The sequence below is a fragment of the Artemia sp. Qi Xiang Cuo genome, chromosome 9, assembly GCF_049724085.1.
Source record: "Artemia sp. Qi Xiang Cuo chromosome 9, ASM4972408v1, whole genome shotgun sequence".
NCBI lineage: Eukaryota > Metazoa > Arthropoda > Branchiopoda > Anostraca > Artemiidae > Artemia > Artemia sp. Qi Xiang Cuo.
Window position 1 is genome coordinate 63,219,266 of NC_142802.1, and position 22,380 is coordinate 63,241,645.

General features: G+C 39.6%; 1 protein-coding gene across 3 annotated transcripts in view; it reads left to right on the top strand.

The window, feature by feature from the left end:
* LOC148948916 (ral GTPase-activating protein subunit beta) overlaps window positions 1-22,380 on the top strand; it is a 258,402-nt gene that overhangs the window by 48,647 nt on the left and 187,375 nt on the right. For all 3 annotated transcript variants that reach the window (XM_089094831.1, XM_089094829.1, XM_089094830.1), the window contains exon 5: window positions 17,222-17,394. In XM_089094831.1, coding sequence (XP_088950957.1) covers window positions 17,222-17,394 — 173 coding nt within the window. The remainder of the gene's footprint in view (window positions 1-17,221; window positions 17,395-22,380) is intronic.

Here is a 22,380-nt window from a genome sequence, read left to right on the forward strand (position 1 = left end):
GTGTGTGTGTGTGTGTGTGTGTGTGTGTGTGTGTGTGTGTGTGTGTGTGTGTGTGTGTGTGTGTGTGTGTGTGTGTGTGTGTGTGTGTGTGTGTGTGTGTGTGTGTGTGTGTGTGTGTGTGTGTGTGTGTGTGTGTGTGTGTGTGTGTGTGTGTGTGTGTGTGTGTGTGTGTGTGTGTGTGTGTGTGTGTGTGTGTGTGTGTGTGTGTGTGTGTGTGTGTGTGTGTGTGTGTGTGTGTGTGTGTGTGTGTGTGTGTGTGTGTGTGTGTGTGTGTGTGTGTGTGTGTGTGTGTGTGTGTGTGTGTGTGTGTGTGTGTGTGTGTGTGTGTGTGTGTGTGTGTGTGTGTGTGTGTGTGTGTGTGTGTGTGTGTGTGTGTGTGTGTGTGTGTGTGTGTGTGTGTGTGTGTGTGTGTGTGTGTGTGTGTGTGTGTGTGTGTGTGTGTGTGTGTGTGTGTGTGTGTGTGTGTGTGTGTGTGTGTGTGTGTGTGTGTGTGTGTGTGTGTGTGTGTGTGTGTGTGTGTGTGTGTGTGTGTGTGTGTGTGTGTGTGTGTGTGTGTGTGTGTGTGTGTGTGTGTGTGTGTGTGTGTGTGTGTGTGTGTGTGTGTGTGTGTGTGTGTGTGTGTGTGTGTGTGTGTGTGTGTGTGTGTGTGTGTGTGTGTGTGTGTGTGTGTGTGTGTGTGTGTGTGTGTGTGTGTGTGTGTGTGTGTGTGTGTGTGTGTGTGTGTGTGTGTGTGTGTGTGTGTGTGTGTGTGTGTGTGTGTGTGTGTGTGTGTGTGTGTGTGTGTGTGTGTGTGTGTGTGTGTGTGTGTGTGTGTGTGTGTGTGTGTGTGTGTGTGTGTGTGTGTGTGTGTGTGTGTGTGTGTGTGTGTGTGTGTGTGTGTGTGTGTGTGTGTGTGTGTGTGTGTGTGTGTGTGTGTGTGTGTGTGTGTGTGTGTGTGTGTGTGTGTGTGTGTGTGTGTGTGTGTGTGTGTGTGTGTGTGTGTGTGTGTGTGTGTGTGTGTGTGTGTGTGTGTGTGTGTGTGTGTGTGTGTGTGTGTGTGTGTGTGTGTGTGTGTGTGTGTGTGTGTGTGTGTGTGTGTGTGTGTGTGTGTGTGTGTGTGTGTGTGTGTGTGTGTGTGTGTGTGTGTGTGTGTGTGTGTGTGTGTGTGTGTGTGTGTGTGTGTGTGTGTGTGTGTGTGTGTGTGTGTGTGTGTGTGTGTGTGTGTGTGTGTGTGTGTGTGTGTGTGTGTGTGTGTGTGTGTGTGTGTGTGTGTGTGTGTGTGTGTGTGTGTGTGTGTGTGTGTGTGTGTGTGTGTGTGTGTGTGTGTGTGTGTGTGTGTGTGTGTGTGTGTGTGTGTGTGTGTGTGTGTGTGTGTGTGTGTGTGTGTGTGTGTGTGTGTGTGTGTGTGTGTGTGTGTGTGTGTGTGTGTGTGTGTGTGTGTGTGTGTGTGTGTGTGTGTGTGTGTGTGTGTGTGTGTGTGTGTGTGTGTGTGTGTGTGTGTGTGTGTGTGTGTGTGTGTGTGTGTGTGTGTGTGTGTGTGTGTGTGTGTGTGTGTGTGTGTGTGTGTGTGTGTGTGTGTGTGTGTGTGTGTGTGTGTGTGTGTGTGTGTGTGTGTGTGTGTGTGTGTGTGTGTGTGTGTGTGTGTGTGTGTGTGTGTGTGTGTGTGTGTGTGTGTGTGTGTGTGTGTGTGTGTGTGTGTGTGTGTGTGTGTGTGTGTGTGTGTGTGTGTGTGTGTGTGTGTGTGTGTGTGTGTGTGTGTGTGTGTGTGTGTGTGTGTGTGTGTGTGTGTGTGTGTGTGTGTGTGTGTGTGTGTGTGTGTGTGTGTGTGTGTGTGTGTGTGTGTGTGTGTGTGTGTGTGTGTGTGTGTGTGTGTGTGTGTGTGTGTGTGTGTGTGTGTGTGTGTGTGTGTGTGTGTGTGTGTGTGTGTGTGTGTGTGTGTGTGTGTGTGTGTGTGTGTGTGTGTGTGTGTGTGTGTGTGTGTGTGTGTGTGTGTGTGTGTGTGTGTGTGTGTGTGTGTGTGTGTGTGTGTGTGTGTGTGTGTGTGTGTGTGTGTGTGTGTGTGTGTGTGTGTGTGTGTGTGTGTGTGTGTGTGTGTGTGTGTGTGTGTGTGTGTGTGTGTGTGTGTGTGTGTGTGTGTGTGTGTGTGTGTGTGTGTGTGTGTGTGTGTGTGTGTGTGTGTGTGTGTGTGTGTGTGTGTGTGTGTGTGTGTGTGTGTGTGTGTGTGTGTGTGTGTGTGTGTGTGTGTGTGTGTGTGTGTGTGTGTGTGTGTGTGTGTGTGTGTGTGTGTGTGTGTGTGTGTGTGTGTGTGTGTGTGTGTGTGTGTGTGTGTGTGTGTGTGTGTGTGTGTGTGTGTGTGTGTGTGTGTGTGTGTGTGTGTGTGTGTGTGTGTGTGTGTGTGTGTGTGTGTGTGTGTGTGTGTGTGTGTGTGTGTGTGTGTGTGTGTGTGTGTGTGTGTGTGTGTGTGTGTGTGTGTGTGTGTGTGTGTGTGTGTGTGTGTGTGTGTGTGTGTGTGTGTGTGTGTGTGTGTGTGTGTGTGTGTGTGTGTGTGTGTGTGTGTGTGTGTGTGTGTGTGTGTGTGTGTGTGTGTGTGTGTGTGTGTGTGTGTGTGTGTGTGTGTGTGTGTGTGTGTGTGTGTGTGTGTGTGTGTGTGTGTGTGTGTGTGTGTGTGTGTGTGTGTGTGTGTGTGTGTGTGTGTGTGTGTGTGTGTGTGTGTGTGTGTGTGTGTGTGTGTGTGTGTGTGTGTGTGTGTGTGTGTGTGTGTGTGTGTGTGTGTGTGTGTGTGTGTGTGTGTGTGTGTGTGTGTGTGTGTGTGTGTGTGTGTGTGTGTGTGTGTGTGTGTGTGTGTGTGTGTGTGTGTGTGTGTGTGTGTGTGTGTGTGTGTGTGTGTGTGTGTGTGTGTGTGTGTGTGTGTGTGTGTGTGTGTGTGTGTGTGTGTGTGTGTGTGTGTGTGTGTGTGTGTGTGTGTGTGTGTGTGTGTGTGTGTGTGTGTGTGTGTGTGTGTGTGTGTGTGTGTGTGTGTGTGTGTGTGTGTGTGTGTGTGTGTGTGTGTGTGTGTGTGTGTGTGTGTGTGTGTGTGTGTGTGTGTGTGTGTGTGTGTGTGTGTGTGTGTGTGTGTGTGTGTGTGTGTGTGTGTGTGTGTGTGTGTGTGTGTGTGTGTGTGTGTGTGTGTGTGTGTGTGTGTGTGTGTGTGTGTGTGTGTGTGTGTGTGTGTGTGTGTGTGTGTGTGTGTGTGTGTGTGTGTGTGTGTGTGTGTGTGTGTGTGTGTGTGTGTGTGTGTGTGTGTGTGTGTGTGTGTGTGTGTGTGTGTGTGTGTGTGTGTGTGTGTGTGTGTGTGTGTGTGTGTGTGTGTGTGTGTGTGTGTGTGTGTGTGTGTGTGTGTGTGTGTGTGTGTGTGTGTGTGTGTGTGTGTGTGTGTGTGTGTGTGTGTGTGTGTGTGTGTGTGTGTGTGTGTGTGTGTGTGTGTGTGTGTGTGTGTGTGTGTGTGTGTGTGTGTGTGTGTGTGTGTGTGTGTGTGTGTGTGTGTGTGTGTGTGTGTGTGTGTGTGTGTGTGTGTGTGTGTGTGTGTGTGTGTGTGTGTGTGTGTGTGTGTGTGTGTGTGTGTGTGTGTGTGTGTGTGTGTGTGTGTGTGTGTGTGTGTGTGTGTGTGTGTGTGTGTGTGTGTGTGTGTGTGTGTGTGTGTGTGTGTGTGTGTGTGTGTGTGTGTGTGTGTGTGTGTGTGTGTGTGTGTGTGTGTGTGTGTGTGTGTGTGTGTGTGTGTGTGTGTGTGTGTGTGTGTGTGTGTGTGTGTGTGTGTGTGTGTGTGTGTGTGTGTGTGTGTGTGTGTGTGTGTGTGTGTGTGTGTGTGTGTGTGTGTGTGTGTGTGTGTGTGTGTGTGTGTGTGTGTGTGTGTGTGTGTGTGTGTGTGTGTGTGTGTGTGTGTGTGTGTGTGTGTGTGTGTGTGTGTGTGTGTGTGTGTGTGTGTGTGTGTGTGTGTGTGTGTGTGTGTGTGTGTGTGTGTGTGTGTGTGTGTGTGTGTGTGTGTGTGTGTGTGTGTGTGTGTGTGTGTGTGTGTGTGTGTGTGTGTGTGTGTGTGTGTGTGTGTCTGTGTGTGTGTGTGTGTGTGTGTGTGTGTGTTTGTTTGTGTGTGTCTGTGCCTGTTTGTGTGTGTCTGTGAGTGTGGGAGTGTGTGTGTGAGTGTGTGTGTGTGTCTGTGTGTGTGTTTCTGTGTGTGTTTATGTGTGTGTCTCTTTGTGTGTATGTCATTTTGTCTGTTTGTGTGTCTGTGTGTGTTTTTGTCTGTGTGTCTGTGTGTGTGTGTGTGTTTGTGTGTGTGTGTGTGTGTGTGTGTTTGTGTGTGTATATGTTTGTATGTGTGTGCTGTGTGTGTTGTGCTGTGTGTGTGTCTGTGTGTGTGTCGTGTGTGTGTTGTCTGTGTGTGTCTGTGTGTGTGTCTGTGTGTGTGTATGTGTGTGTGTCGTGTGTGTGTGTTTGTGTGTGTGTCTGTGTGTGTGTCTGTGTGTGTGTCTGTGTGTGTGTCTGTGTGTCTGTGTGTGTGTGTGTGTGTCGTGTGTGTGTGTCTGTGTGTGTGTCTGTGTGTGTGTATGTGTGTGTGTCTGTGTGTGTGTGCTGTGTGTGTGTATGTGTGTGTGTCTGTGGTGTGTGTCTGTGTGTGTGTGTGTGTGTGTGTGTGTGTGTGTGTGCTGTGTGTGTGTGCTGTGTGTGTGTGCTGTGTGTGTGTCTGTGTGTGTCTGTGTGTGTGTGTGTGTGTGTGTGCTGTGTGTGTGTCTGTGTGTGTGTGTGTGTGTGTGTGTGTGTGTGTGTGCTGTGTGTGTGTGCTGTGTGTGTGTGTGTGTGTGTGTGTGTGTGTGTGTCGTGTGTGTGTGTGTGTGTGTGTGTGTGTGTGTGTGTGTGTGTGTGTGTGTGTGTGTGTGTCGTGTGTGTGTGTCGTGTGTGTGTGTCTGTGTGTGTGTCTGTGTGTGTGTCTGTGTGTGTGTCTGTGTGTGTGTCGTGTGTGTGTTGTGCGTGTGTCGTGTGTCTGTGTGTGTGTCTGTGTGTGTCTGTGTGTGTGTCTGTGTGTGTGTCTGTGTGTGTGTCTGTGTGTGTGCTGTGTGTGTGTCTGTGTGTGTCGTGTGCTGTGTGTGTGTATCTCTGTGTCTCTGTGTGTGTGTTTGTGGCTGTGTCTTTGTTTGGGAATTTGGTTGTGTTTGTGGGGCTTTATGTTAGTTTGTCTGTGTGTGTGTGTGTGTTAGTGGATGTGTGTCTGTCTGTTATTCTTTATGTGAGAGAGTGTGAGAGTGTGTGGATGTGTGTTTGTTGATGTATGTTTGTATGTATGTCGTGTGTGTGTGTCTGTGTGTGTGTGCTGTGTGTGTGTGCTGTGTGTGTGTGCTGTGTGTGTGTGTGTGTGTGTGTCGTGTGTGTGTGTCTGTGTGTGTGTCGTGTGTGTGTGTCGTGTGTGTGTGTCGTGTGTGTGTTGTGTGTGTGTATGTGTGTGTGTTGTGTGTGTGTGTGTGTGTGTGTGTGTGTGTGTGTGTGTGTGTGTGTGTGTGTGTGTGTGTGTGTGTGTGTGTGTGTGTGTGTGTGTGTGTGTGTGTGTGTGTGTGTGTGTGTGTGTGTGTGTGTGTGTGTGTGTGTGTGTGTGTGTGTGTGTGTGTGTGTGTGTGTGTGTGTGTGTGTGTGTGTGTGTGTGTGTGTGTGTGTGTGTGTGTGTGTGTGTGTGTGTGTGTGTGTGTGTGTGTGTGTGTGTGTGTGTGTGTGTGTGTGTGTGTGTGTGTGTGTGTGTGTGTGTGTGTGTGTGTGTGTGTGTGTGTGTGTGTGTGTGTGTGTGTGTGTGTGTGTGTGTGTGTGTGTGTGTGTGTGTGTGTGTGTGTGTGTGTGTGTGTGTGTGTGTGTGTGTGTGTGTGTGTGTGTGTGTGTGTGTGTGTGTGTGTGTGTGTGTGTGTGTGTGTGTGTGTGTGTGTGTGTGTGTGTGTGTGTGTGTGTGTGTGTGTGTGTGTGTGTGTGTGTGTGTGTGTGTGTGTGTGTGTGTGTGTGTGTGTGTGTGTGTGTGTGTGTGTGTGTGTGTGTGTGTGTGTGTGTGTGTGTGTGTGTGTGTGTGTGTGTGTGTGTGTGTGTGTGTGTGTGTGTGTGTGTGTGTGTGTGTGTGTGTGTGTGTGTGTGTGTGTGTGTGTGTGTGTGTGTGTGTGTGTGTGTGTGTGTGTGTGTGTGTGTGTGTGTGTGTGTGTGTGTGTGTGTGTGTGTGTGTGTGTGTGTGTGTGTGTGTGTGTGTGTGTGTGTGTGTGTGTGTGTGTGTGTGTGTGTGTGTGTGTGTGTGTGTGTGTGTGTGTGTGTGTGTGTGTGTGTGTGTGTGTGTGTGTGTGTGTGTGTGTGTGTGTGTGTGTGTGTGTGTGTGTGTGTGTGTGTGTGTGTGTGTGTGTGTGTGTGTGTGTGTGTGTGTGTGTGTGTGTGTGTGTGTGTGTGTGTGTGTGTGTGTGTGTGTGTGTGTGTGTGTGTGTGTGTGTGTGTGTGTGTGTGTGTGTGTGTGTGTGTGTGTGTGTGTGCAGGCTAGAGTGTACTTACTAACTAGTCTAATTTCTGATTAAACGGATTGTGCATCTTCAATTCGAAAGAGTTTGTTACTCTCGTTTTTACTTCACAAACGTATTTTCAAGGTGTTCAAGAAAGAGTGTTTCTTCATATTTTCATATCTTGAATGAAATGTCTTCTTTGTGTATTCCAAGAGGTGAATTCAAGAAAGAGTTTGTTACTTACTTACTTACCTACTTACAATTTTTTCATAATGACATGACATATCCAACAACGGATATTGATAAAGAATTTATTCATTCTGATACCTAGATTTTGTCAATGTTACCTCATGTGTCTGACAATAGATGTATGCAAATTCCTTTTCTCAAATCTCCGATGTTTTAATATACATTCTAAACTGTTGATACGCTAGCTTACTCTAAAAATAATGAAAATATAACAATGTAATGCACAATATATTTTTAATGAAATAATGCTATGTAGAATATTAATACAAAATTATATTATGACACATAGTCATACACACATTCACTCTTAAACATCCAGAATAGATGGTCCCATGATATGGAATAGTTTTTACCATATCTAATGCATTTATCACGATCAGGTATGACCTTAGGTATCCAGTGCGCGAAGAACCTGACCTCGTCTTCAGGACGATGATAAACCCCTTCAAATTTAGGACACTTAAATTCTTCTAGATTGAAAAGTGGAATCCTAGGGTCACACTTTTGAATTAAAACTTTATCTGTAGGTACATTACCCTTTACATAGAGTGCTTCAACCCCGAAAAAGCTGCAAATTCCACTGACTTCCTCCTGGACATTTCTCAGTTCCTGACCGCTATTATTAAATGGTGTAATCACTCTATCGTAGAATCCCAGTCTGTTTATACGATGTAATGTAGTACTCCACAAGCGTTTATCATACTCATACATGTTGTAGTTCACTATCCAATGATAACAGTCAATTTCTTCAAGTTCCATTGACAATAATAAAAATGCACATTCAAATATAACACCGCAAGATGATTTTTTCAAACCGATAAATTCTGTTTCATAGAGTCCTATCATCTTGGAAGGTATTAATGTACTTGTTAAGAAGAGAAATACATCATCAAACTTTTATACCTTCGCTCAAGGTCGAATGGACTTATGGCTAAGGGGGATGACTCCTAAAAGCATATGAATTTATTTTAAGGAGGAGTCATAAAACCCGTAGAATTCACTGCGGGGAGGAGTCAAAAAACTCTCGGTATCTCTTACATGCAAATGAAGTCTTGAAATTACATTTTTTTTTATAATTTCTATATTGTGTATCCAAATAGTGGAATTTATGAAGAAATTGCTCTGCCTTGGACACATTGAAAATTGTTTGTGATAAAAAGAGAGAAAAAAGAAGAAGAAGAGAATTGTCTGGTTATCGATATTAGCTAGTTTAATTGCTCTAGCTTGCACACACATACAAATACACACACACACACACACACACACACACACACACACACACACACACTTTTTTTTTTAAGTGAATTCGTTGTTTCTCTATGATTCAATCCCAACACCCCCCTGCTCTGCGTGTTGAAAATGATTTCATGATATTATTTTAGGTTTTTTTCTTGTCCCAAACTATCTTTTTATCATGAACCGTTTAGAGATAAATTTGATCAACTTGGAGAAAGTCCAAATAGAATGAAAAGAATGAAACGTCTTTGAGTCACATTTTTAAAAAAAAGTAAATTCGATGTTTCTCTATGATTCAATCCCAACATCCCCCCCCCCTGCTCTGAGTGTTGAAAATGATTTCACGACATTTTTTTAGGTTTTTTTTTCTTGTCCTAAACTATTTTTTTATCATGAACTGTTTAGAGACCAATTTTATCCCATGTGTCTGACAATAGATGTATGCGAATTCCTTTTCTTACATCTCCCATGTTTTAATAGACATTCTAAACGTTTGATATGCTAGCTTACTCTAAAAATAATGAACACGTAACAATGTAATGCATAATATACTTTTAATGAAATAACGCCATGTAGAATATTAATACAAAAATATATTATGATACATTATTAATATCAATGATCAACTTTGGACATTTTTAATCTGTTCCATAAAATTGTTCACCATGTTCTCTCTTGATATTGTAGCTATTGTCTTCTCTTAACTCGTAATTGGTAGAATAATCATTTTTCCATTTTGAGTCATACACAATTTTTACTGGTGTGTCACCGACAGGCTCAATATACGTTTCATCTTTGCTATTATTTGATTCATCGACTGTTTGATTAATGGTAGTAACGTTTGCTGGCACTTTGTTTTTCATCAATTCATCTTGATATTCCATAGTGATAGTTTCTGACAATGCTCTTTTTATTGTTTTGGCAATTTCACTGTCTCTTATTACATTATTTTTACACTGGTAACAGTTTTAGCACGTAGCCAAGATATGGTTTACGTTATTCGTAGAAGAGTATGCCTTTCTTTTATTGACCTTCCGTTGAATGCTAATACCTAAAAGATGACGATTGGATGTATCAGTAGGTACTGTGTTACCTGCAACAGTAGCAAGGAGTTGTCCTCTATCCTCAACGATTATCTTTATGTTGGCATTCTCTTTGAGTGCAATCATCTCCGGAGATCTCAATCTCGCATATCCACCATTTGTACAATGGAATCTTTTCGGTATTCCAAAGAAATTTAATTCCTTACTGTCATGATAATGCATGCATACATTTCCAATAGTGCTACCACTTGTCCTTGTTTCATAGTTTAAATAGTTCTCCCTGTTGGCATTTAATACTACAATAACATTGTCATGTGAACACTCTTTATTAAAATGTTCCATCTTCACTTTTTTTTAAAGATATGACTTATGTGTTTATCGTTCCACTGCGTAAAAAATACTGATTTAATGCATGCAATAAACTAGGTAGTGTCGATAACCGGCCATAGATTACCAGTGGGAAAGCCGCATCGTGTCTCTGAGAAATCATAGAGTACAATTGTTAGAACCGTAAGAATATTTTGTCATTTTACGATGCATACAAAAAAAATAATAAAATAAAAAAATAAAGTTGAATAATTTCGAAGTTTAAAAAAAAATAGTATGTTTTTAAAAAAAAATATTGAATTAGAATCATCAGTCCTCATCATTATGAGTATCCAAAACTGGACTTAAGTTTCACATTTGAACTAGAGAATTTTATTTTCCATAATTTTCTTACATGAAAGTTGAATGAAATTTCGGTATTGTGTATTCAAGAGGTGAAGAAACTTTTTTATAATTTAATTTCTGATCGCGGGGAGCTGGGCACAGTTGAAGTTGTTTTCATGTAAAGATATCCTTCCCCTCTTCCATGGAAAATTCCCCCCTCAAGACAATCCCATTCCCGTCGACTTTTGGAGGGTTTTTCTCCATTTTTTTCAATACTCAGGCAATTTCCTCAAGTTCATGGCTTTTGACTGGCAACACTAATGCTAATGAATCCTAAATCTTGTGGAAACAGCCTCTATTTTCTGTTCTTTTTTAAGTTTTGATGTTGCTCTTTACTTTCAGTTGAAGACACTTTTTTTTATAATTTACTTTCTGATCGCGGGGGGGCTGGGCACGGTTGAAGTTGTTTTCACGTAAAAATACCCTCCACCTCTTCTATGGAAAATTCCCCCCTCAAGACAATTCCATTCCTGTTGACTTTTGGAAGGTGTTTCTTCATTTTTCGATAATCAGACAATTTTCTCAAACCCATAGCTTTTGACTGACAGCACTAAAGTTAATGAATCCTAAATCTTTTGGAAACAGCCTCTATTTTCTGTCCGTTTTTAAGTTTTGATGTTGCTCCTTACTTTCAGTTGAAGAAACTTTTTTTATAATTTAATTTTGATCGCGGGGAGCTGGGCACGGTTGAAGTTGTTTTCACGTAAAAATACCTTCCACCTCTTCCATGGAAAATTCCCCTCTCAAGACAATCCCATTCCTGAGGTAAAAATTTGAATCAAACACTTTTAGGATATCGAATGTCCTTACTGAAAAACTACCGTATTAAAAAAAAAATTATTAAATTTATCATACGACCTAAATTATTTCATCAGATACGCCAGCACTCATAAATGATCCTTTTGAAATTCTGCTAACAACATCGATCCTCAAGGTAAAAATTTTAATCGGACACTTATGATATCGAGTGTTCTTAATGAAAAACTATTGCATTAAAAAAAAAAATTAAATTTAGCATATAACCTAGATTATTCCACTAGTTTTATTTTGCATGATATTTCTAGAGCCAATAAAGATGAATAAGTGTCTTCAAAGTCAAGGCTATAAGAAAAAAAAAGTTCTGGATATTTTTTTGTCAGTTTGTAGTTTACGCACTAATATCAATATCACTAACGATTCTATTTGAACTTTCTCCAAGTTGATCAAATTGGTCTCTAAAGGGTTCATGATAAAAAAAAAAATTGCGCACGCCATGCTGGATGTGGATTTCAAAAACTCATCTGGTCGAAAACATTTTTGTTATCGTTAATGATTTCCAAAGATGTAAGAAAATTATGGAGAATACAATTCTCTGGTTCAAATCTGAAACTTTAGTCTATTTTCGGATCGAAAAATAAAATTATTCCTATAAAATCTGAGCTAATAACGGTTTTTGAAAGGGTTAGTTAAAAACACACAGAATGTGGCATCGTTCAATCTTGTCCCCCTATTAATTCTGATTTCTAGCTAGATTTAGGCAAAGCCTATTTTAATCACCAAGCTTTTGTTTTCAGATACGACAGGTTGAAGTTTGGTTCCCAAAAAGGACCCTTTTCTGTAATTATAAACACATATGGTTTTAATATCTGTGATAGCAAGAACGTGTGAAATTTGATTCCCAAAACTGTCACTTCCTTTGTAACACCGAAGCGTTCCATTTAAGCAGGTAAATAAAACGAAATTTTTATAACTGGAAAAAAAGTACATTTTTGTAACGAAATAACTATTTCTATAGAGCAGGGTGGGGGTGGTTTTTGTTTACATAGAGGAAAAAAGCGTACTTTGCGTTTTCCAACGAGTATACTATTGTATGGGTTTTTATTGTTGGGGGTGGGGGGAGGGGGGCTAAGTCCCCCTGAAATTTGAATTTACTAGTGAAACGATTTTTTTTTTTTTGGAAATAAAGAATGAAAGTGTACTCACATTGAAAATAGAAATATCCATTGTTAATAGAATCCGGTGTACTGTGCTCGATATGCTAAAACATAATGAAAATTAAATTCCAATACATGACCATTTTATACGGGGTTTCAAGGATGAATAAAAAACGGATGTTGAGTTACATAATTTTGGGTGTGCTCCCAAAACATGTCTGACCACTTTATATCATACCAGTTTTTTTTTTTTAAGAATGTACTTGTGAATTCATGACGTACATTCATTGTGCAATTGACAACAAAAACAGAAAAAAAAACCTGTTTGCTTTAAATTATATTATTACGACCAAACTCTCAAAACCTGCTTGACTACATTATACATTGCCAAGTTTAAAATATTCACGTGTGAGTGTAGTGTCTCAGCCATGGCTTTTCCTTGCGCAATTCGTGTCTATATTTTCATGTAGGTTTTTAAACTATTAAACTTTTGAGCATATTCTTGTAGGGTTGAATGTACGGTTGAAATGTACTGTTCAAACTGTGCAATAGGTTACTACTCCTATTAATTCTACTGAAATGTTTGTCCGACTCGTAAAAACGTAACAAAAGTTCATATAAATAAATTTTATATGCGTTTTTTAAGGTTCTTTTTTGTAGACCGCCCCCCCCCAGAAAGAAAACCTAATATTTTTTTTTAAAGATCATGACTTATGGATAGGTCCCTATTAAATGTTTTAACACCTTCACGCTTCCTTGATCGACTAGCTTCATTCACCGAGTCTGCACCTTTCTCTCCCAAAACGACCTTTCCCGACTCTTCCACTATCTCTTCATTGCAAATAATACAATTCATATCGACAATGTAAAGTTTAAGAGTAGTTTGCCATATATTCATCGTTCAACCTAAAAAGATAAACGAAGATTTTAATTTTACTTTCAAATAAAGGTGATGTTGATAATTAGCGTGATCTAGTACCCTATTCTAGACATTAATTTTGTTGTTGTACGCCTTTATATAAAAACAAGAATTTCACCCCCTCAAGATCAACCTCAACCTATAAACAAAACATACTTGTTAAACAGCTAGACGAGCAAACTTTGCATATTTGGAATCGGCGCATTTTTCTCAGTCGGGTAGTGAAAGAATCATTTCTATTGCAATTTGTTCCGGGTCAAACCCTTCCCTTCCTGGATTATAATGCACAATTACCATAACCAAATTACGGTTGCCGAAGGAAAACCAACAAAAAAAAATTGAACAATCTATGCCATACACTGGAGTGACAATAAGAGAAAAGCAAACTAATAATCCAAAAAAGTTATAGAATTCCAAAAAATGTTACTACAGCAGACCACGAAAGAGTTACCTATCATCCTTATCACGATTTAGACATGGTACATTACTCGACATTCCTCTAAGGACGTGGTGACACGAAAAAAGTATCTTGTAGACACCACACAAGGCCACCTAAACTCCTTTCTGCGTATTTTTATACTCATGGCACCCCGCTATCGCTTGAAATACATCCAGGTTGTATGAATTAATTAATCAGTCTGGGTTGATTAATCCAGGCTTAAATCCATCCAGGTCATATTACGTCTTAAACCGAAGATTTTTTTTTTTTTTTAATGGATTTATTAATTACCATTTGACTGACTCTTACCTTAATTATCTCACAAGGATATTCTGTAAAAGTAAGGTTTTATACCATTGGTGGTTCTGGCCTCTCTTGCGCCCAGGGTAAAATCTTGGTTAGCCCCCCCCCCCCCCGTGTTTTCCAAAGATTTTCAGGCCAAATTTTAACAAAATTTTTATTTATTAACAAAATTCTCCATTTATTTATATCTGACTTTTCTTCCTTTAACCTCTACAAAATTTTACTATAAATAATAACTCGAATAGGGATACATTATTTTATTAGACAATGAAAAAAAAACAATCAAAAATATCCGGTATATTTATTGATTGTTTTTTCACTGTCTAATAATAGGGTTTATCCCTGTTCGAACTGTTATTTATCGTCATGGAAAGGCAGTAAGGTCTTAGAAATTACCTCTGCAAAATTAGTAATTAACTCATCCCCATTGATTTCTCGTAATTCTTTAATTTGGTCTACTTATTTTTTGCTTCAATTTAAAAAATTTTAAACTTATTTTAAAATTGCTTAGATTCGGTATATTTACTTTTATTTTCAAAGAATGGTGATGAAGGTGTGATAAAACTGAAAATTTCGGATTTAATTTGCTTATACTTTCTGTCAACTGCACCCTCAACTTTATTTTAATACAAATGAAATTTCAAAAATTATAAAATGATTAAAACCGTTCGATTATTTATTTGTAATTTTGCCCCCCCCCCCCGAAAAAAATAATCTGCCCACGGGAAAAGTGCTCCCTCTGCCCCCCCCCCCCCACCCCTAAAACCGCCTCTGCTTTATACCCAAAAGAATGACAAAAAAGTCGGTTTGACCGAAACCTAAGTAATTGTTTTAGAAACCATATTGACTTAAGCCATTCTTTTAATATGGGGTTCTTAAGAGCACTCTCTATACCGGAGAAATAAAAGACCACAACATACTGGAAATTTCCCCCCTTTTTATGTGTGATTTTTTTTCGAATGTGTTCTGTTGCATTATGAAATTGGCTTCTGAATAGTTCATATATCTTTCGGAACTATAAATGGTGTATACTGAATAATACTGAGAATTCTTCGTTTTGTCGAATCTTAGAATAAATCAATGTTGCCGTTCTTTATCCTTTTACTCAGAGAAGCTAAAGACTAGGAAAAACTGACTTTTCAAGCTATTATTTTCCAAGTGACTTTGAAAATGTATGAAATTAAGCTCCGTTCGATTATTTAAGGTGGAATTCTGTCTACTTAGAAGATGGGGTATTTTTGGACGAATATGGAAACCCAATCGGTACCGGCAAGATTGCTTCTGAGGGGAGGGGGTAACCCCCCCCCCCCCAATTTCGGTGGACACTACCGACGCCTCGGAACTTTGGGCGTCTTTGACGTCTTAATTTAGCTTATGTGTCTGTATTTGTCGGCACACTGGAAGATTTTTTCGGCACACTCTATTCCCCCCCCCAACCCTAGCTTCACCCCTGGATATTGGTGCGTAATTGAATTTAGGTTGTAATAGGTTGATATATTTTTGTGGATATGCTCATGACTGTACCGTATAAGTTTGAAGGATGTCTTCGCAATGTTTAGGGAATATCATTTCGAATTTGAAACTGCTTTAGGATTATTTGCACAAAGTTGGGTTGCGACGCTTAAATTTTTTGGAAGCATCGAAGAAAAGGGGAAGTTCCCTGAGTAAGAATTTTCTCTTTATTAACTTCCTATGTCACTTAACACCATATCCAGTAGGGTTTTCCAGGCCTTATCCCCCCCCCCCCCCTTCAGAGAGTTTTCCCCAACTTGTGAAAAAAGTAAAAACATGTATATGAACAAATTTTTGACTCTTTTTATAATAACAATTTTTAACCCATGTCTCCCCCCCCCCCATAAAAATCCAGGATAGTGTCTTGATGTCACCCGTTCTTCCTTTTGAAGTTCTTTTCATTTAAACGAAATCTTTTCAATGAAAAGATTGTTCATCACCGGCTTTACAAGTATCTGATGAAAATTGGTGTTTTACACGATGGCCAATTTGGCTTCCGGAAAGGACATTCGACGACGCAGGCAGTCCAGCATCTTCTGGAAAATATTAACTCAGCACTTGAGAATGGCGAGCAGTGCATGGGCGTGTTTATTGATTTTAGAAAAGCTTTCGACACTGTTGATTTTAAGATTTTATTGGAAAGGCTGTGTTATTTAGGCATAAAGGGTAGTGTTTTAAATTGGTTTGAATCGTATTTAAGTGAAAGGAAGCTACGAGTGACTTTGAGTAACAAATCTTCTCAGCCGTTTCCCATAAAGTGTGGTGTTCCACAGGGCTCAGTTCTTGGTCCTCTCCTGTACCTGATATTTGTAGACACAATGAGATTCTACATTCCCGGAGTTTCAGTTACTTCTTTTGCTGACGACACGGCTTTAGTGATTGCAGCAAAGTCGCTGCAAGAGCTCTTGTTCAAGGCTAATAAGGCGCTGTATGGCCTACATGAATTTGTTTGTGCTAGCCTACTTAGCGTCAATGCATCAAAAACTAATTTTATTATGTTTACGAGGACTGGTTCTGCTCCCACTCTCCCTGGTGTCATTATTTACAATGGCCTACCGCTATCACAAGTTGAAGAGATCCGATATCTGGGATTCATCCTGGATCGAAACTTGAATTGGAGAAAACACTGCGACATCAAAGCATGCAAGCTGGCGCGAGGCCTTGGAGTTCTGAACCGTTTTCAAAATTTTTTCCCTTTGAAAATTCTGCTTTTATTGTATTTTTCCATAATAGCGCCTTATATAAATTATAGTTGTTTGATTTGGGCGAGTAATTTTAGTTGCAATTTTAGAAGAGTTCAAGTTCTGCAGAATAAGGCTATAAGGTTGATTGGAAGGTATGATCGTGGTGTTGATAGCACTGAATCACTTTTTAGAAAGTTTAAAATTTTAAAGGTTGGTGAAATAAGGGATTATCAAATTGGAGTATTTGTATTTCAGTGTCTGAATGGTTTTTATGAATAGTTTTAAGCCTAATTCTTTTTATCACGATTATTCGACTAGGAGTGCGGATAGTCTTGCATCGAGGCCACGGAACACAACGAGAGCGTGTCAAGTGACCAGACACATGGGCCCGTCAGTTCGGAATTTGTTCCCAGATTCTGTTCGTCAAGCTGAAAGTGTGCCGCAACTTAAAACCCGTATTAAAAATCATTTCTTTTCAGGAATTTGGTAGTGTTAATGGTTCGAGAGATTTTTTTTTTTTTTGTAGATATTTTATTTTTATTTTTTTTTATATTTTGTGCCATTATATATTTATCATTATTTTCAGTTATTATTATTGTTTTCCCCTTTTTTCATTTTAATTGGTTTGATGATTTGGCATGCATGATATCCAACCGGTGGCTTTTTCAAGCATCTTCTTGCTTTAGTGCGACTTGTTGTCACATTGAGTTGTTTTTTTGTTAATAAAAATGTATGAACCTGAACGTGAACCTAATCATTTTTTACTTGCTTTCCTTATTAAAACATTTACAAGTTTTGAACGATTTTTTTTGCGAAGTTTTGAAGAGTACTGACAAGGTCTTTTAACTGTATGGAAATGTTTGAGAGACATGTATTATTGAACGACGTGGTCATTGCGAGTTAGATTAGTTACTAATTAGTTACTTTAGGTCATTACTAATTAGGTCATTGCGAGTTACTAATTAGAGAAAGAAACTAGATTTAATCATTATTTAGAATGATTTTATAGTATTTTTTTCTATTTTAGTAAGTTAAAACTTTTAGTTAATTAAATAGATTGAGTTAATTTTAATTTGGGCTAAATTCTAAAAATTTTTGGTAACGGTAAGGTAGACCAATGTATGATAGCGAGCACACAGCCAAATCAAGACAGTATCAATTAGATAAACTTTGGCAAAATTTTGCTTGGTCTAATTTTCCAAATTGAATAGGATGAATGAATGCCTAACTAAATTTTAAAAATTTCAGGTACTGGTAATATAGATCAACAGATAATTGTGAGTGCCCAGATGAGTGAAGATAGTATGATTCAGTCATGGTATAGAATACTTCACTGCACAGGAAACCCTTGTGATCTTGTTCAGCCATCTTTGATTGCGCAGACGCAGACATTTCTCCAGTACGCCTTTCTTAGCCAAGAGGTAACTAAACCCAAGCCATTGGTGCCCATAAGCTGAATTTTAGGGGGGGGGGCTTAGCTGGTCTAATCGGCACTTTCAATGCTGTATAATAGAAATCTCAAAACAAAAGTATAAAATATAAGGCAGCATCATTCAGCCAGGGGGGCTGGAGCCCGATTTTGTCACAAGGACATTTACCAGAGAGAGTTTTCAGGTTTTCCTCATCCTCGGTTTTTGAGTATCAGAATACGATCCAACCTCTTTAGAGCAGGGAAATGAAGGTTCCTAAATTGTTGCCATCAGGACATCCAACAGAAGAGGTTGTCATATCTCGAGAAAACATGGTACAAGTTTCTGATCATTTATCTATTCCACAGGCCCAGTCATACTCAGTTCATCGTTAGGGATATGTCAAAGTTTGACTCTATTTATTTGAGGTTTTCAAGGTTCGTTAATTCACCCCTTTTGGCAGTGTAGCAATCTATTGAAACAATTACTCCACTAGTGCAATCCAGCCAATGAGTTAGGAAGTTAGTGCAAGACTGGAACATGATATCTAATATTTAAAGAAGGTTTAAAATTCGATATTTAACATTTAAATATTTGATAATATTTAATAAGTTATTCAATAAGGGAAATGCAATTTGCAGTATGTGCTAGTATTACCAAATTTTCACCAAATGAAGCAATATCGAGTGATAAGATAATACGACCCTGCATGGATGATGAGCTGACTGATGAGGCTATGAATCTAAAACCATTCCTGTTTCTGATATCACACGAATTTTAATTAGCCTTATATGGGAATATCAGGGCTTGTTAGCTGGCAATAACCAATCTTTATCAATTTTTATATAGCAATTTTGAGATTCTTAGGTTTTCTAATGGATACTAATTTTTTTTTTTTCGCTTATTTTGACACTGGTGCCAAAAAGTTGTTACAGCCCTTGATTTCCTCACCTTTGAGGCTCGAAAGTTTATAATAAGAGTAGGTATGTGATCGTAGGTATAGAGAGTTTGCATAACGACGAATTACCCTTAAAATATAAATGTTTTTACTTTTATAACTTTAATAAATCAAATAATATTAACATTTTGATTACTAAGTATCAGTATATGTATATTATACTGACAATGCACATTCATTTGTATTTTTTCAGTAAAGTGCAAAAATGTTTGTATTTTTTCAGTAAAGGAAGGCATAGGGGTTTTGCGCCCAACTTATGTTAATTTCTGCTCGTTTTGAGTTTGACTCGCTTAATTATTGTAATTTCTGTTCGTTTTGGGTTTCATTTATTTATCGATGCTGATTTGTGGTAGTTTCACGCTTGGTAGAATTTTTTATTTTATTTTTGCCTATTTTTTGTTTAATGGAGTTCTTTACTTTGCTTTGAAAAAGTTAATTTTAATTATTTAAAAGTTTTAAATTAATTTCTGTTCGTTTTATATTTACATAGTCTTTTCAGGGAAAAAGAAAATAATACTTTAAATCTTTTTGTTTTTTAAGACTTTATAGGTTGGCCTGCTATTTGTATGCTGGAGAAAAATATTCATCAAGTTTTATCAACATACACCCTTTTATAATTCAGGAAGCAAAAAGCAGTGTTTAATTTAATTTCATGACCCCTCTAGTTTACCTTAAATGGAAAACATGATACCATTCCCAAAAAATTCTCTGTACTTTCTTTGATAGCTTGGAAACACTTACGCTATTTTGATTTGGTTAAACTTTAAGAGCATAATTGGGAGGGCTGGCATGGAAGGATGGCCATGAGTGGGTGGTAGTGGATGGGGGATTAGTTGCCCTCAAATCACTTTCGACTATTAAAAAGGGCATCAGCCCTTTCTATTTTCAATCGAATGAGCCCGTTTTGAAGTTCCCACGACAACTCGTTCGATACGAAGTGCCCTGGTCTAAACAACAACAAAAAATAATACATTATACCCACTTCGATCTTTACTATAAAAATGACAAGCCTTCCAATCACTTTCGACTACTAAAAAGGGCACTAGGCCTTTCAATTTCCAATTGAATGAGCCCTTTTGGGAACGACAACGCTTTCTATAAAGACCTTATATGCCCCAGGGCATAAATTACAACCCTTACCCTAAGGTCTGTTAGGGTGGTTGTCATCCTCTAAGACCGAATTTCCAGAACTTTCAACTACGTTAAATAACATGGCTATCTCAAAATTTTGATTGGATGTGTTTGGGGAAATGGTGGGCATGATAGGGGTGTTAGTCGCCTTCCAGTCACTTTCGACTATTAAAAAGGGCACAAGCCACTCGAATTTCCAATTTAATGAGCGCTTTTTGAAGTTTCTACGACAACTTCTTCGATACGAAGTGCCCTGCTCTAAAGGAAAAAATTAATAAATAATACGTTGTGCCAACATCGTTCTTATATGCCCCAAGGGCATAAATTAAAACCCTTGCCCTGAGGGTTGTGGGGGAGGATCTTCCTCTTTACTTAGTCCTTGTTTCTTTTCTTGTTCTTGAGTGTCCCAGTTCTATGATTAGGCAGTGCGATCGTGCTACATATGGTTTATACAACAACTCCGTATAAACTTTATATGCCCCTTTGGGATAACTTATAAACCTTCCCCTGATGAATCTGAGAGAGTTGTAATCCTACACAACCTAATTTCCAGGACGTTCCACTATGGCTAACTGAAAATTTTAATTGGATTTGTTTTGGAAAATGGTGGGTGTGAGAGGAGTGTTAGTCGCTATCAAATCATTTTCAACTATTAAAAAAGGCACTAGCCCTTTTACATTCCAATTGAATGATCCATTTTAAAGTTTTTAGAACAGCGCTTTCAATAAAACTTTATATGCCCCTAGGGCACAACTTAAAACCCTCGCCCTGATGGCTGTGGGGGAGGGCCTATAATCCTTAAAGACCTAATTTCCAAAACTTTCAACTACGTTGAATAAAATGGCTATCTAAAATTTTGATTGGATGTGTTTGGAGAAAAGTTGGGCGTGACAGGGGGTTAGTTGCCTACAAATCACTTTCGACTATTAAAAGGGGTACTATCCCTTTGAATTTCAAATCGAATGAGCCCTTTTTCAAGTTTCTACGACAAAGATTTCAATAAAAACCTTATATGCCCCCAGGGCATAACTTATAATCCTTGTTCTGAGGGGCGTGGGGGAGCGTCCTCCTCAAAAATATATTTTCTATCTCGAAATCAACTACGCTGAACAAAATGACTATCTCAAAATTTTATTGGATGTGTTTGGGGGAATGATGGGTGTTGGAGGTTGGGGGCTAGTTGCCCTCCAATGACTTTCGACTATTAAAACGGGCACTAGCCCTTTGAATTTCCAATCGAATGAGCTTTTTTTGAAGTTTCTACGACAAAGCCTGCTTTAAAAACCTTATTAGCCCCCAGGGCATAACTTAAAACCCTTGCCCTGAGGGCTGTGGGGGACTGTCCTCCTCAAAAACATAATTTATAACTGGAAATCAGCTATGCTGAACAAAATGGCTATTTCAAAATTTTGATTGGATGTGGTTGGGGAAAGGATTGGCATGGGGGGGTTAGTTGCCCTCCAATAACTTTCGACTATTAAAAAGGGCACTAGCCCTTTGAATTTACAATTAAATGAGCCTTTTTTGAAGTTTCTATGACAACGCCTTCTATAAAAACCTTATATGCCCTCAGGGCATAACTTTAAACCCTTGCCCTGAAGTTTGTGGGGGAGTTTCCACCTCAAAAACATATTTTCTATCTGGAAATCAACTACGCTGAACAAAATGGCTGTCTCAAAATTTTGATTGGATGTGTTTGGGGAAATGAGGGGCGTGGGGGGGGGGGCTAGTTTTCCTCCAATCACTTTCTACCATTAAAAAGGGCACTAACCCTTTAAATATCCAATCGAATGACCCTGGTTTGAAATTTCTACGACAACACCTTCTATAAAAACCTTATATGCCCCCAGGGCATAACTTACAACCCTTGACCTGAGAGTTGTGGGGGAGTTTTCACCTCAAAAATTTATTATCTATCTCAAAAAAAACTTCGCTGAACCAAATGGCTATATCAAATTTTGATTGGATGTGTTTTGGCGACTGATGGTCGTGGGGGGGGGGGCTAGTTGCCCTCCAATCTCTTTCGACTATTAAAAAGGGTAAAAAGGGCATGAATTAAAAACCTTGCCCTGAGGGTTGTGGGGGAGTGTCCTCCTCTTTACTTAGCCCCCGTTTCTTGTCTCGTTCTCGAGTGTCCCCGTTCTTTACTTAGGCAGCGTGATCCTGCTGCCTATGATTTATACAACAAATTTCTATATAAACCTTATATACCCCCAGGGCATAACTTACAACCCTTGCACTGAGGGCTCTGAGGGGGTTATCATCCTAAAAGACCTAATTTCCGGAACGTTCAACTACGTTGAACAAAATGGATATCTGAAAATTTTGATTGGATGTGTTTTGGAAAATGGTGGGTGTGAGAGGAGTGTTAGTCGCTATCAAATCATTTTGAACTATTAAAAAAGGTACTAGCCCATTCAATTTCCAATTGAATGAGCCCTTTTGAAGTTTCTACGACAACGCTTTCAATAAAAACTTTATATGCCCCAGGGCATAACTGCCAGCCCTTGCCCTGAGGGCTGTGGGGGAGGGGTTGTCATCCTTAAAGACCTAATTTCCAAAACTTTCAACTACGTTGAATAAACTGGCTATCTAAAATTTTGATTGGATGTGTTTGGGGAAAAGGTGGGCGTGAGAGGGGGGTTAGTTGCCCTCAAATCACTTTTACCCAATAAAAAGGACACTGGACCTTTTAATTTACAATCGAATGAGCCCTTTTTCAAGTTTCTACGACAAAGCTTTCAGTAAAAACCTTATATGCCCCCAGGGCATAACTTATAATCCTCGTTCTGAGGGGCGTGGGGGAGTGTCTCCCTCGAAAATATATTTTCTATCTGGAAAAAAACTACCCTGAACAAAATAGCTATCTCAAAATTTTTATTGGATGTGTTTGGGGGAGTGATGGGCGT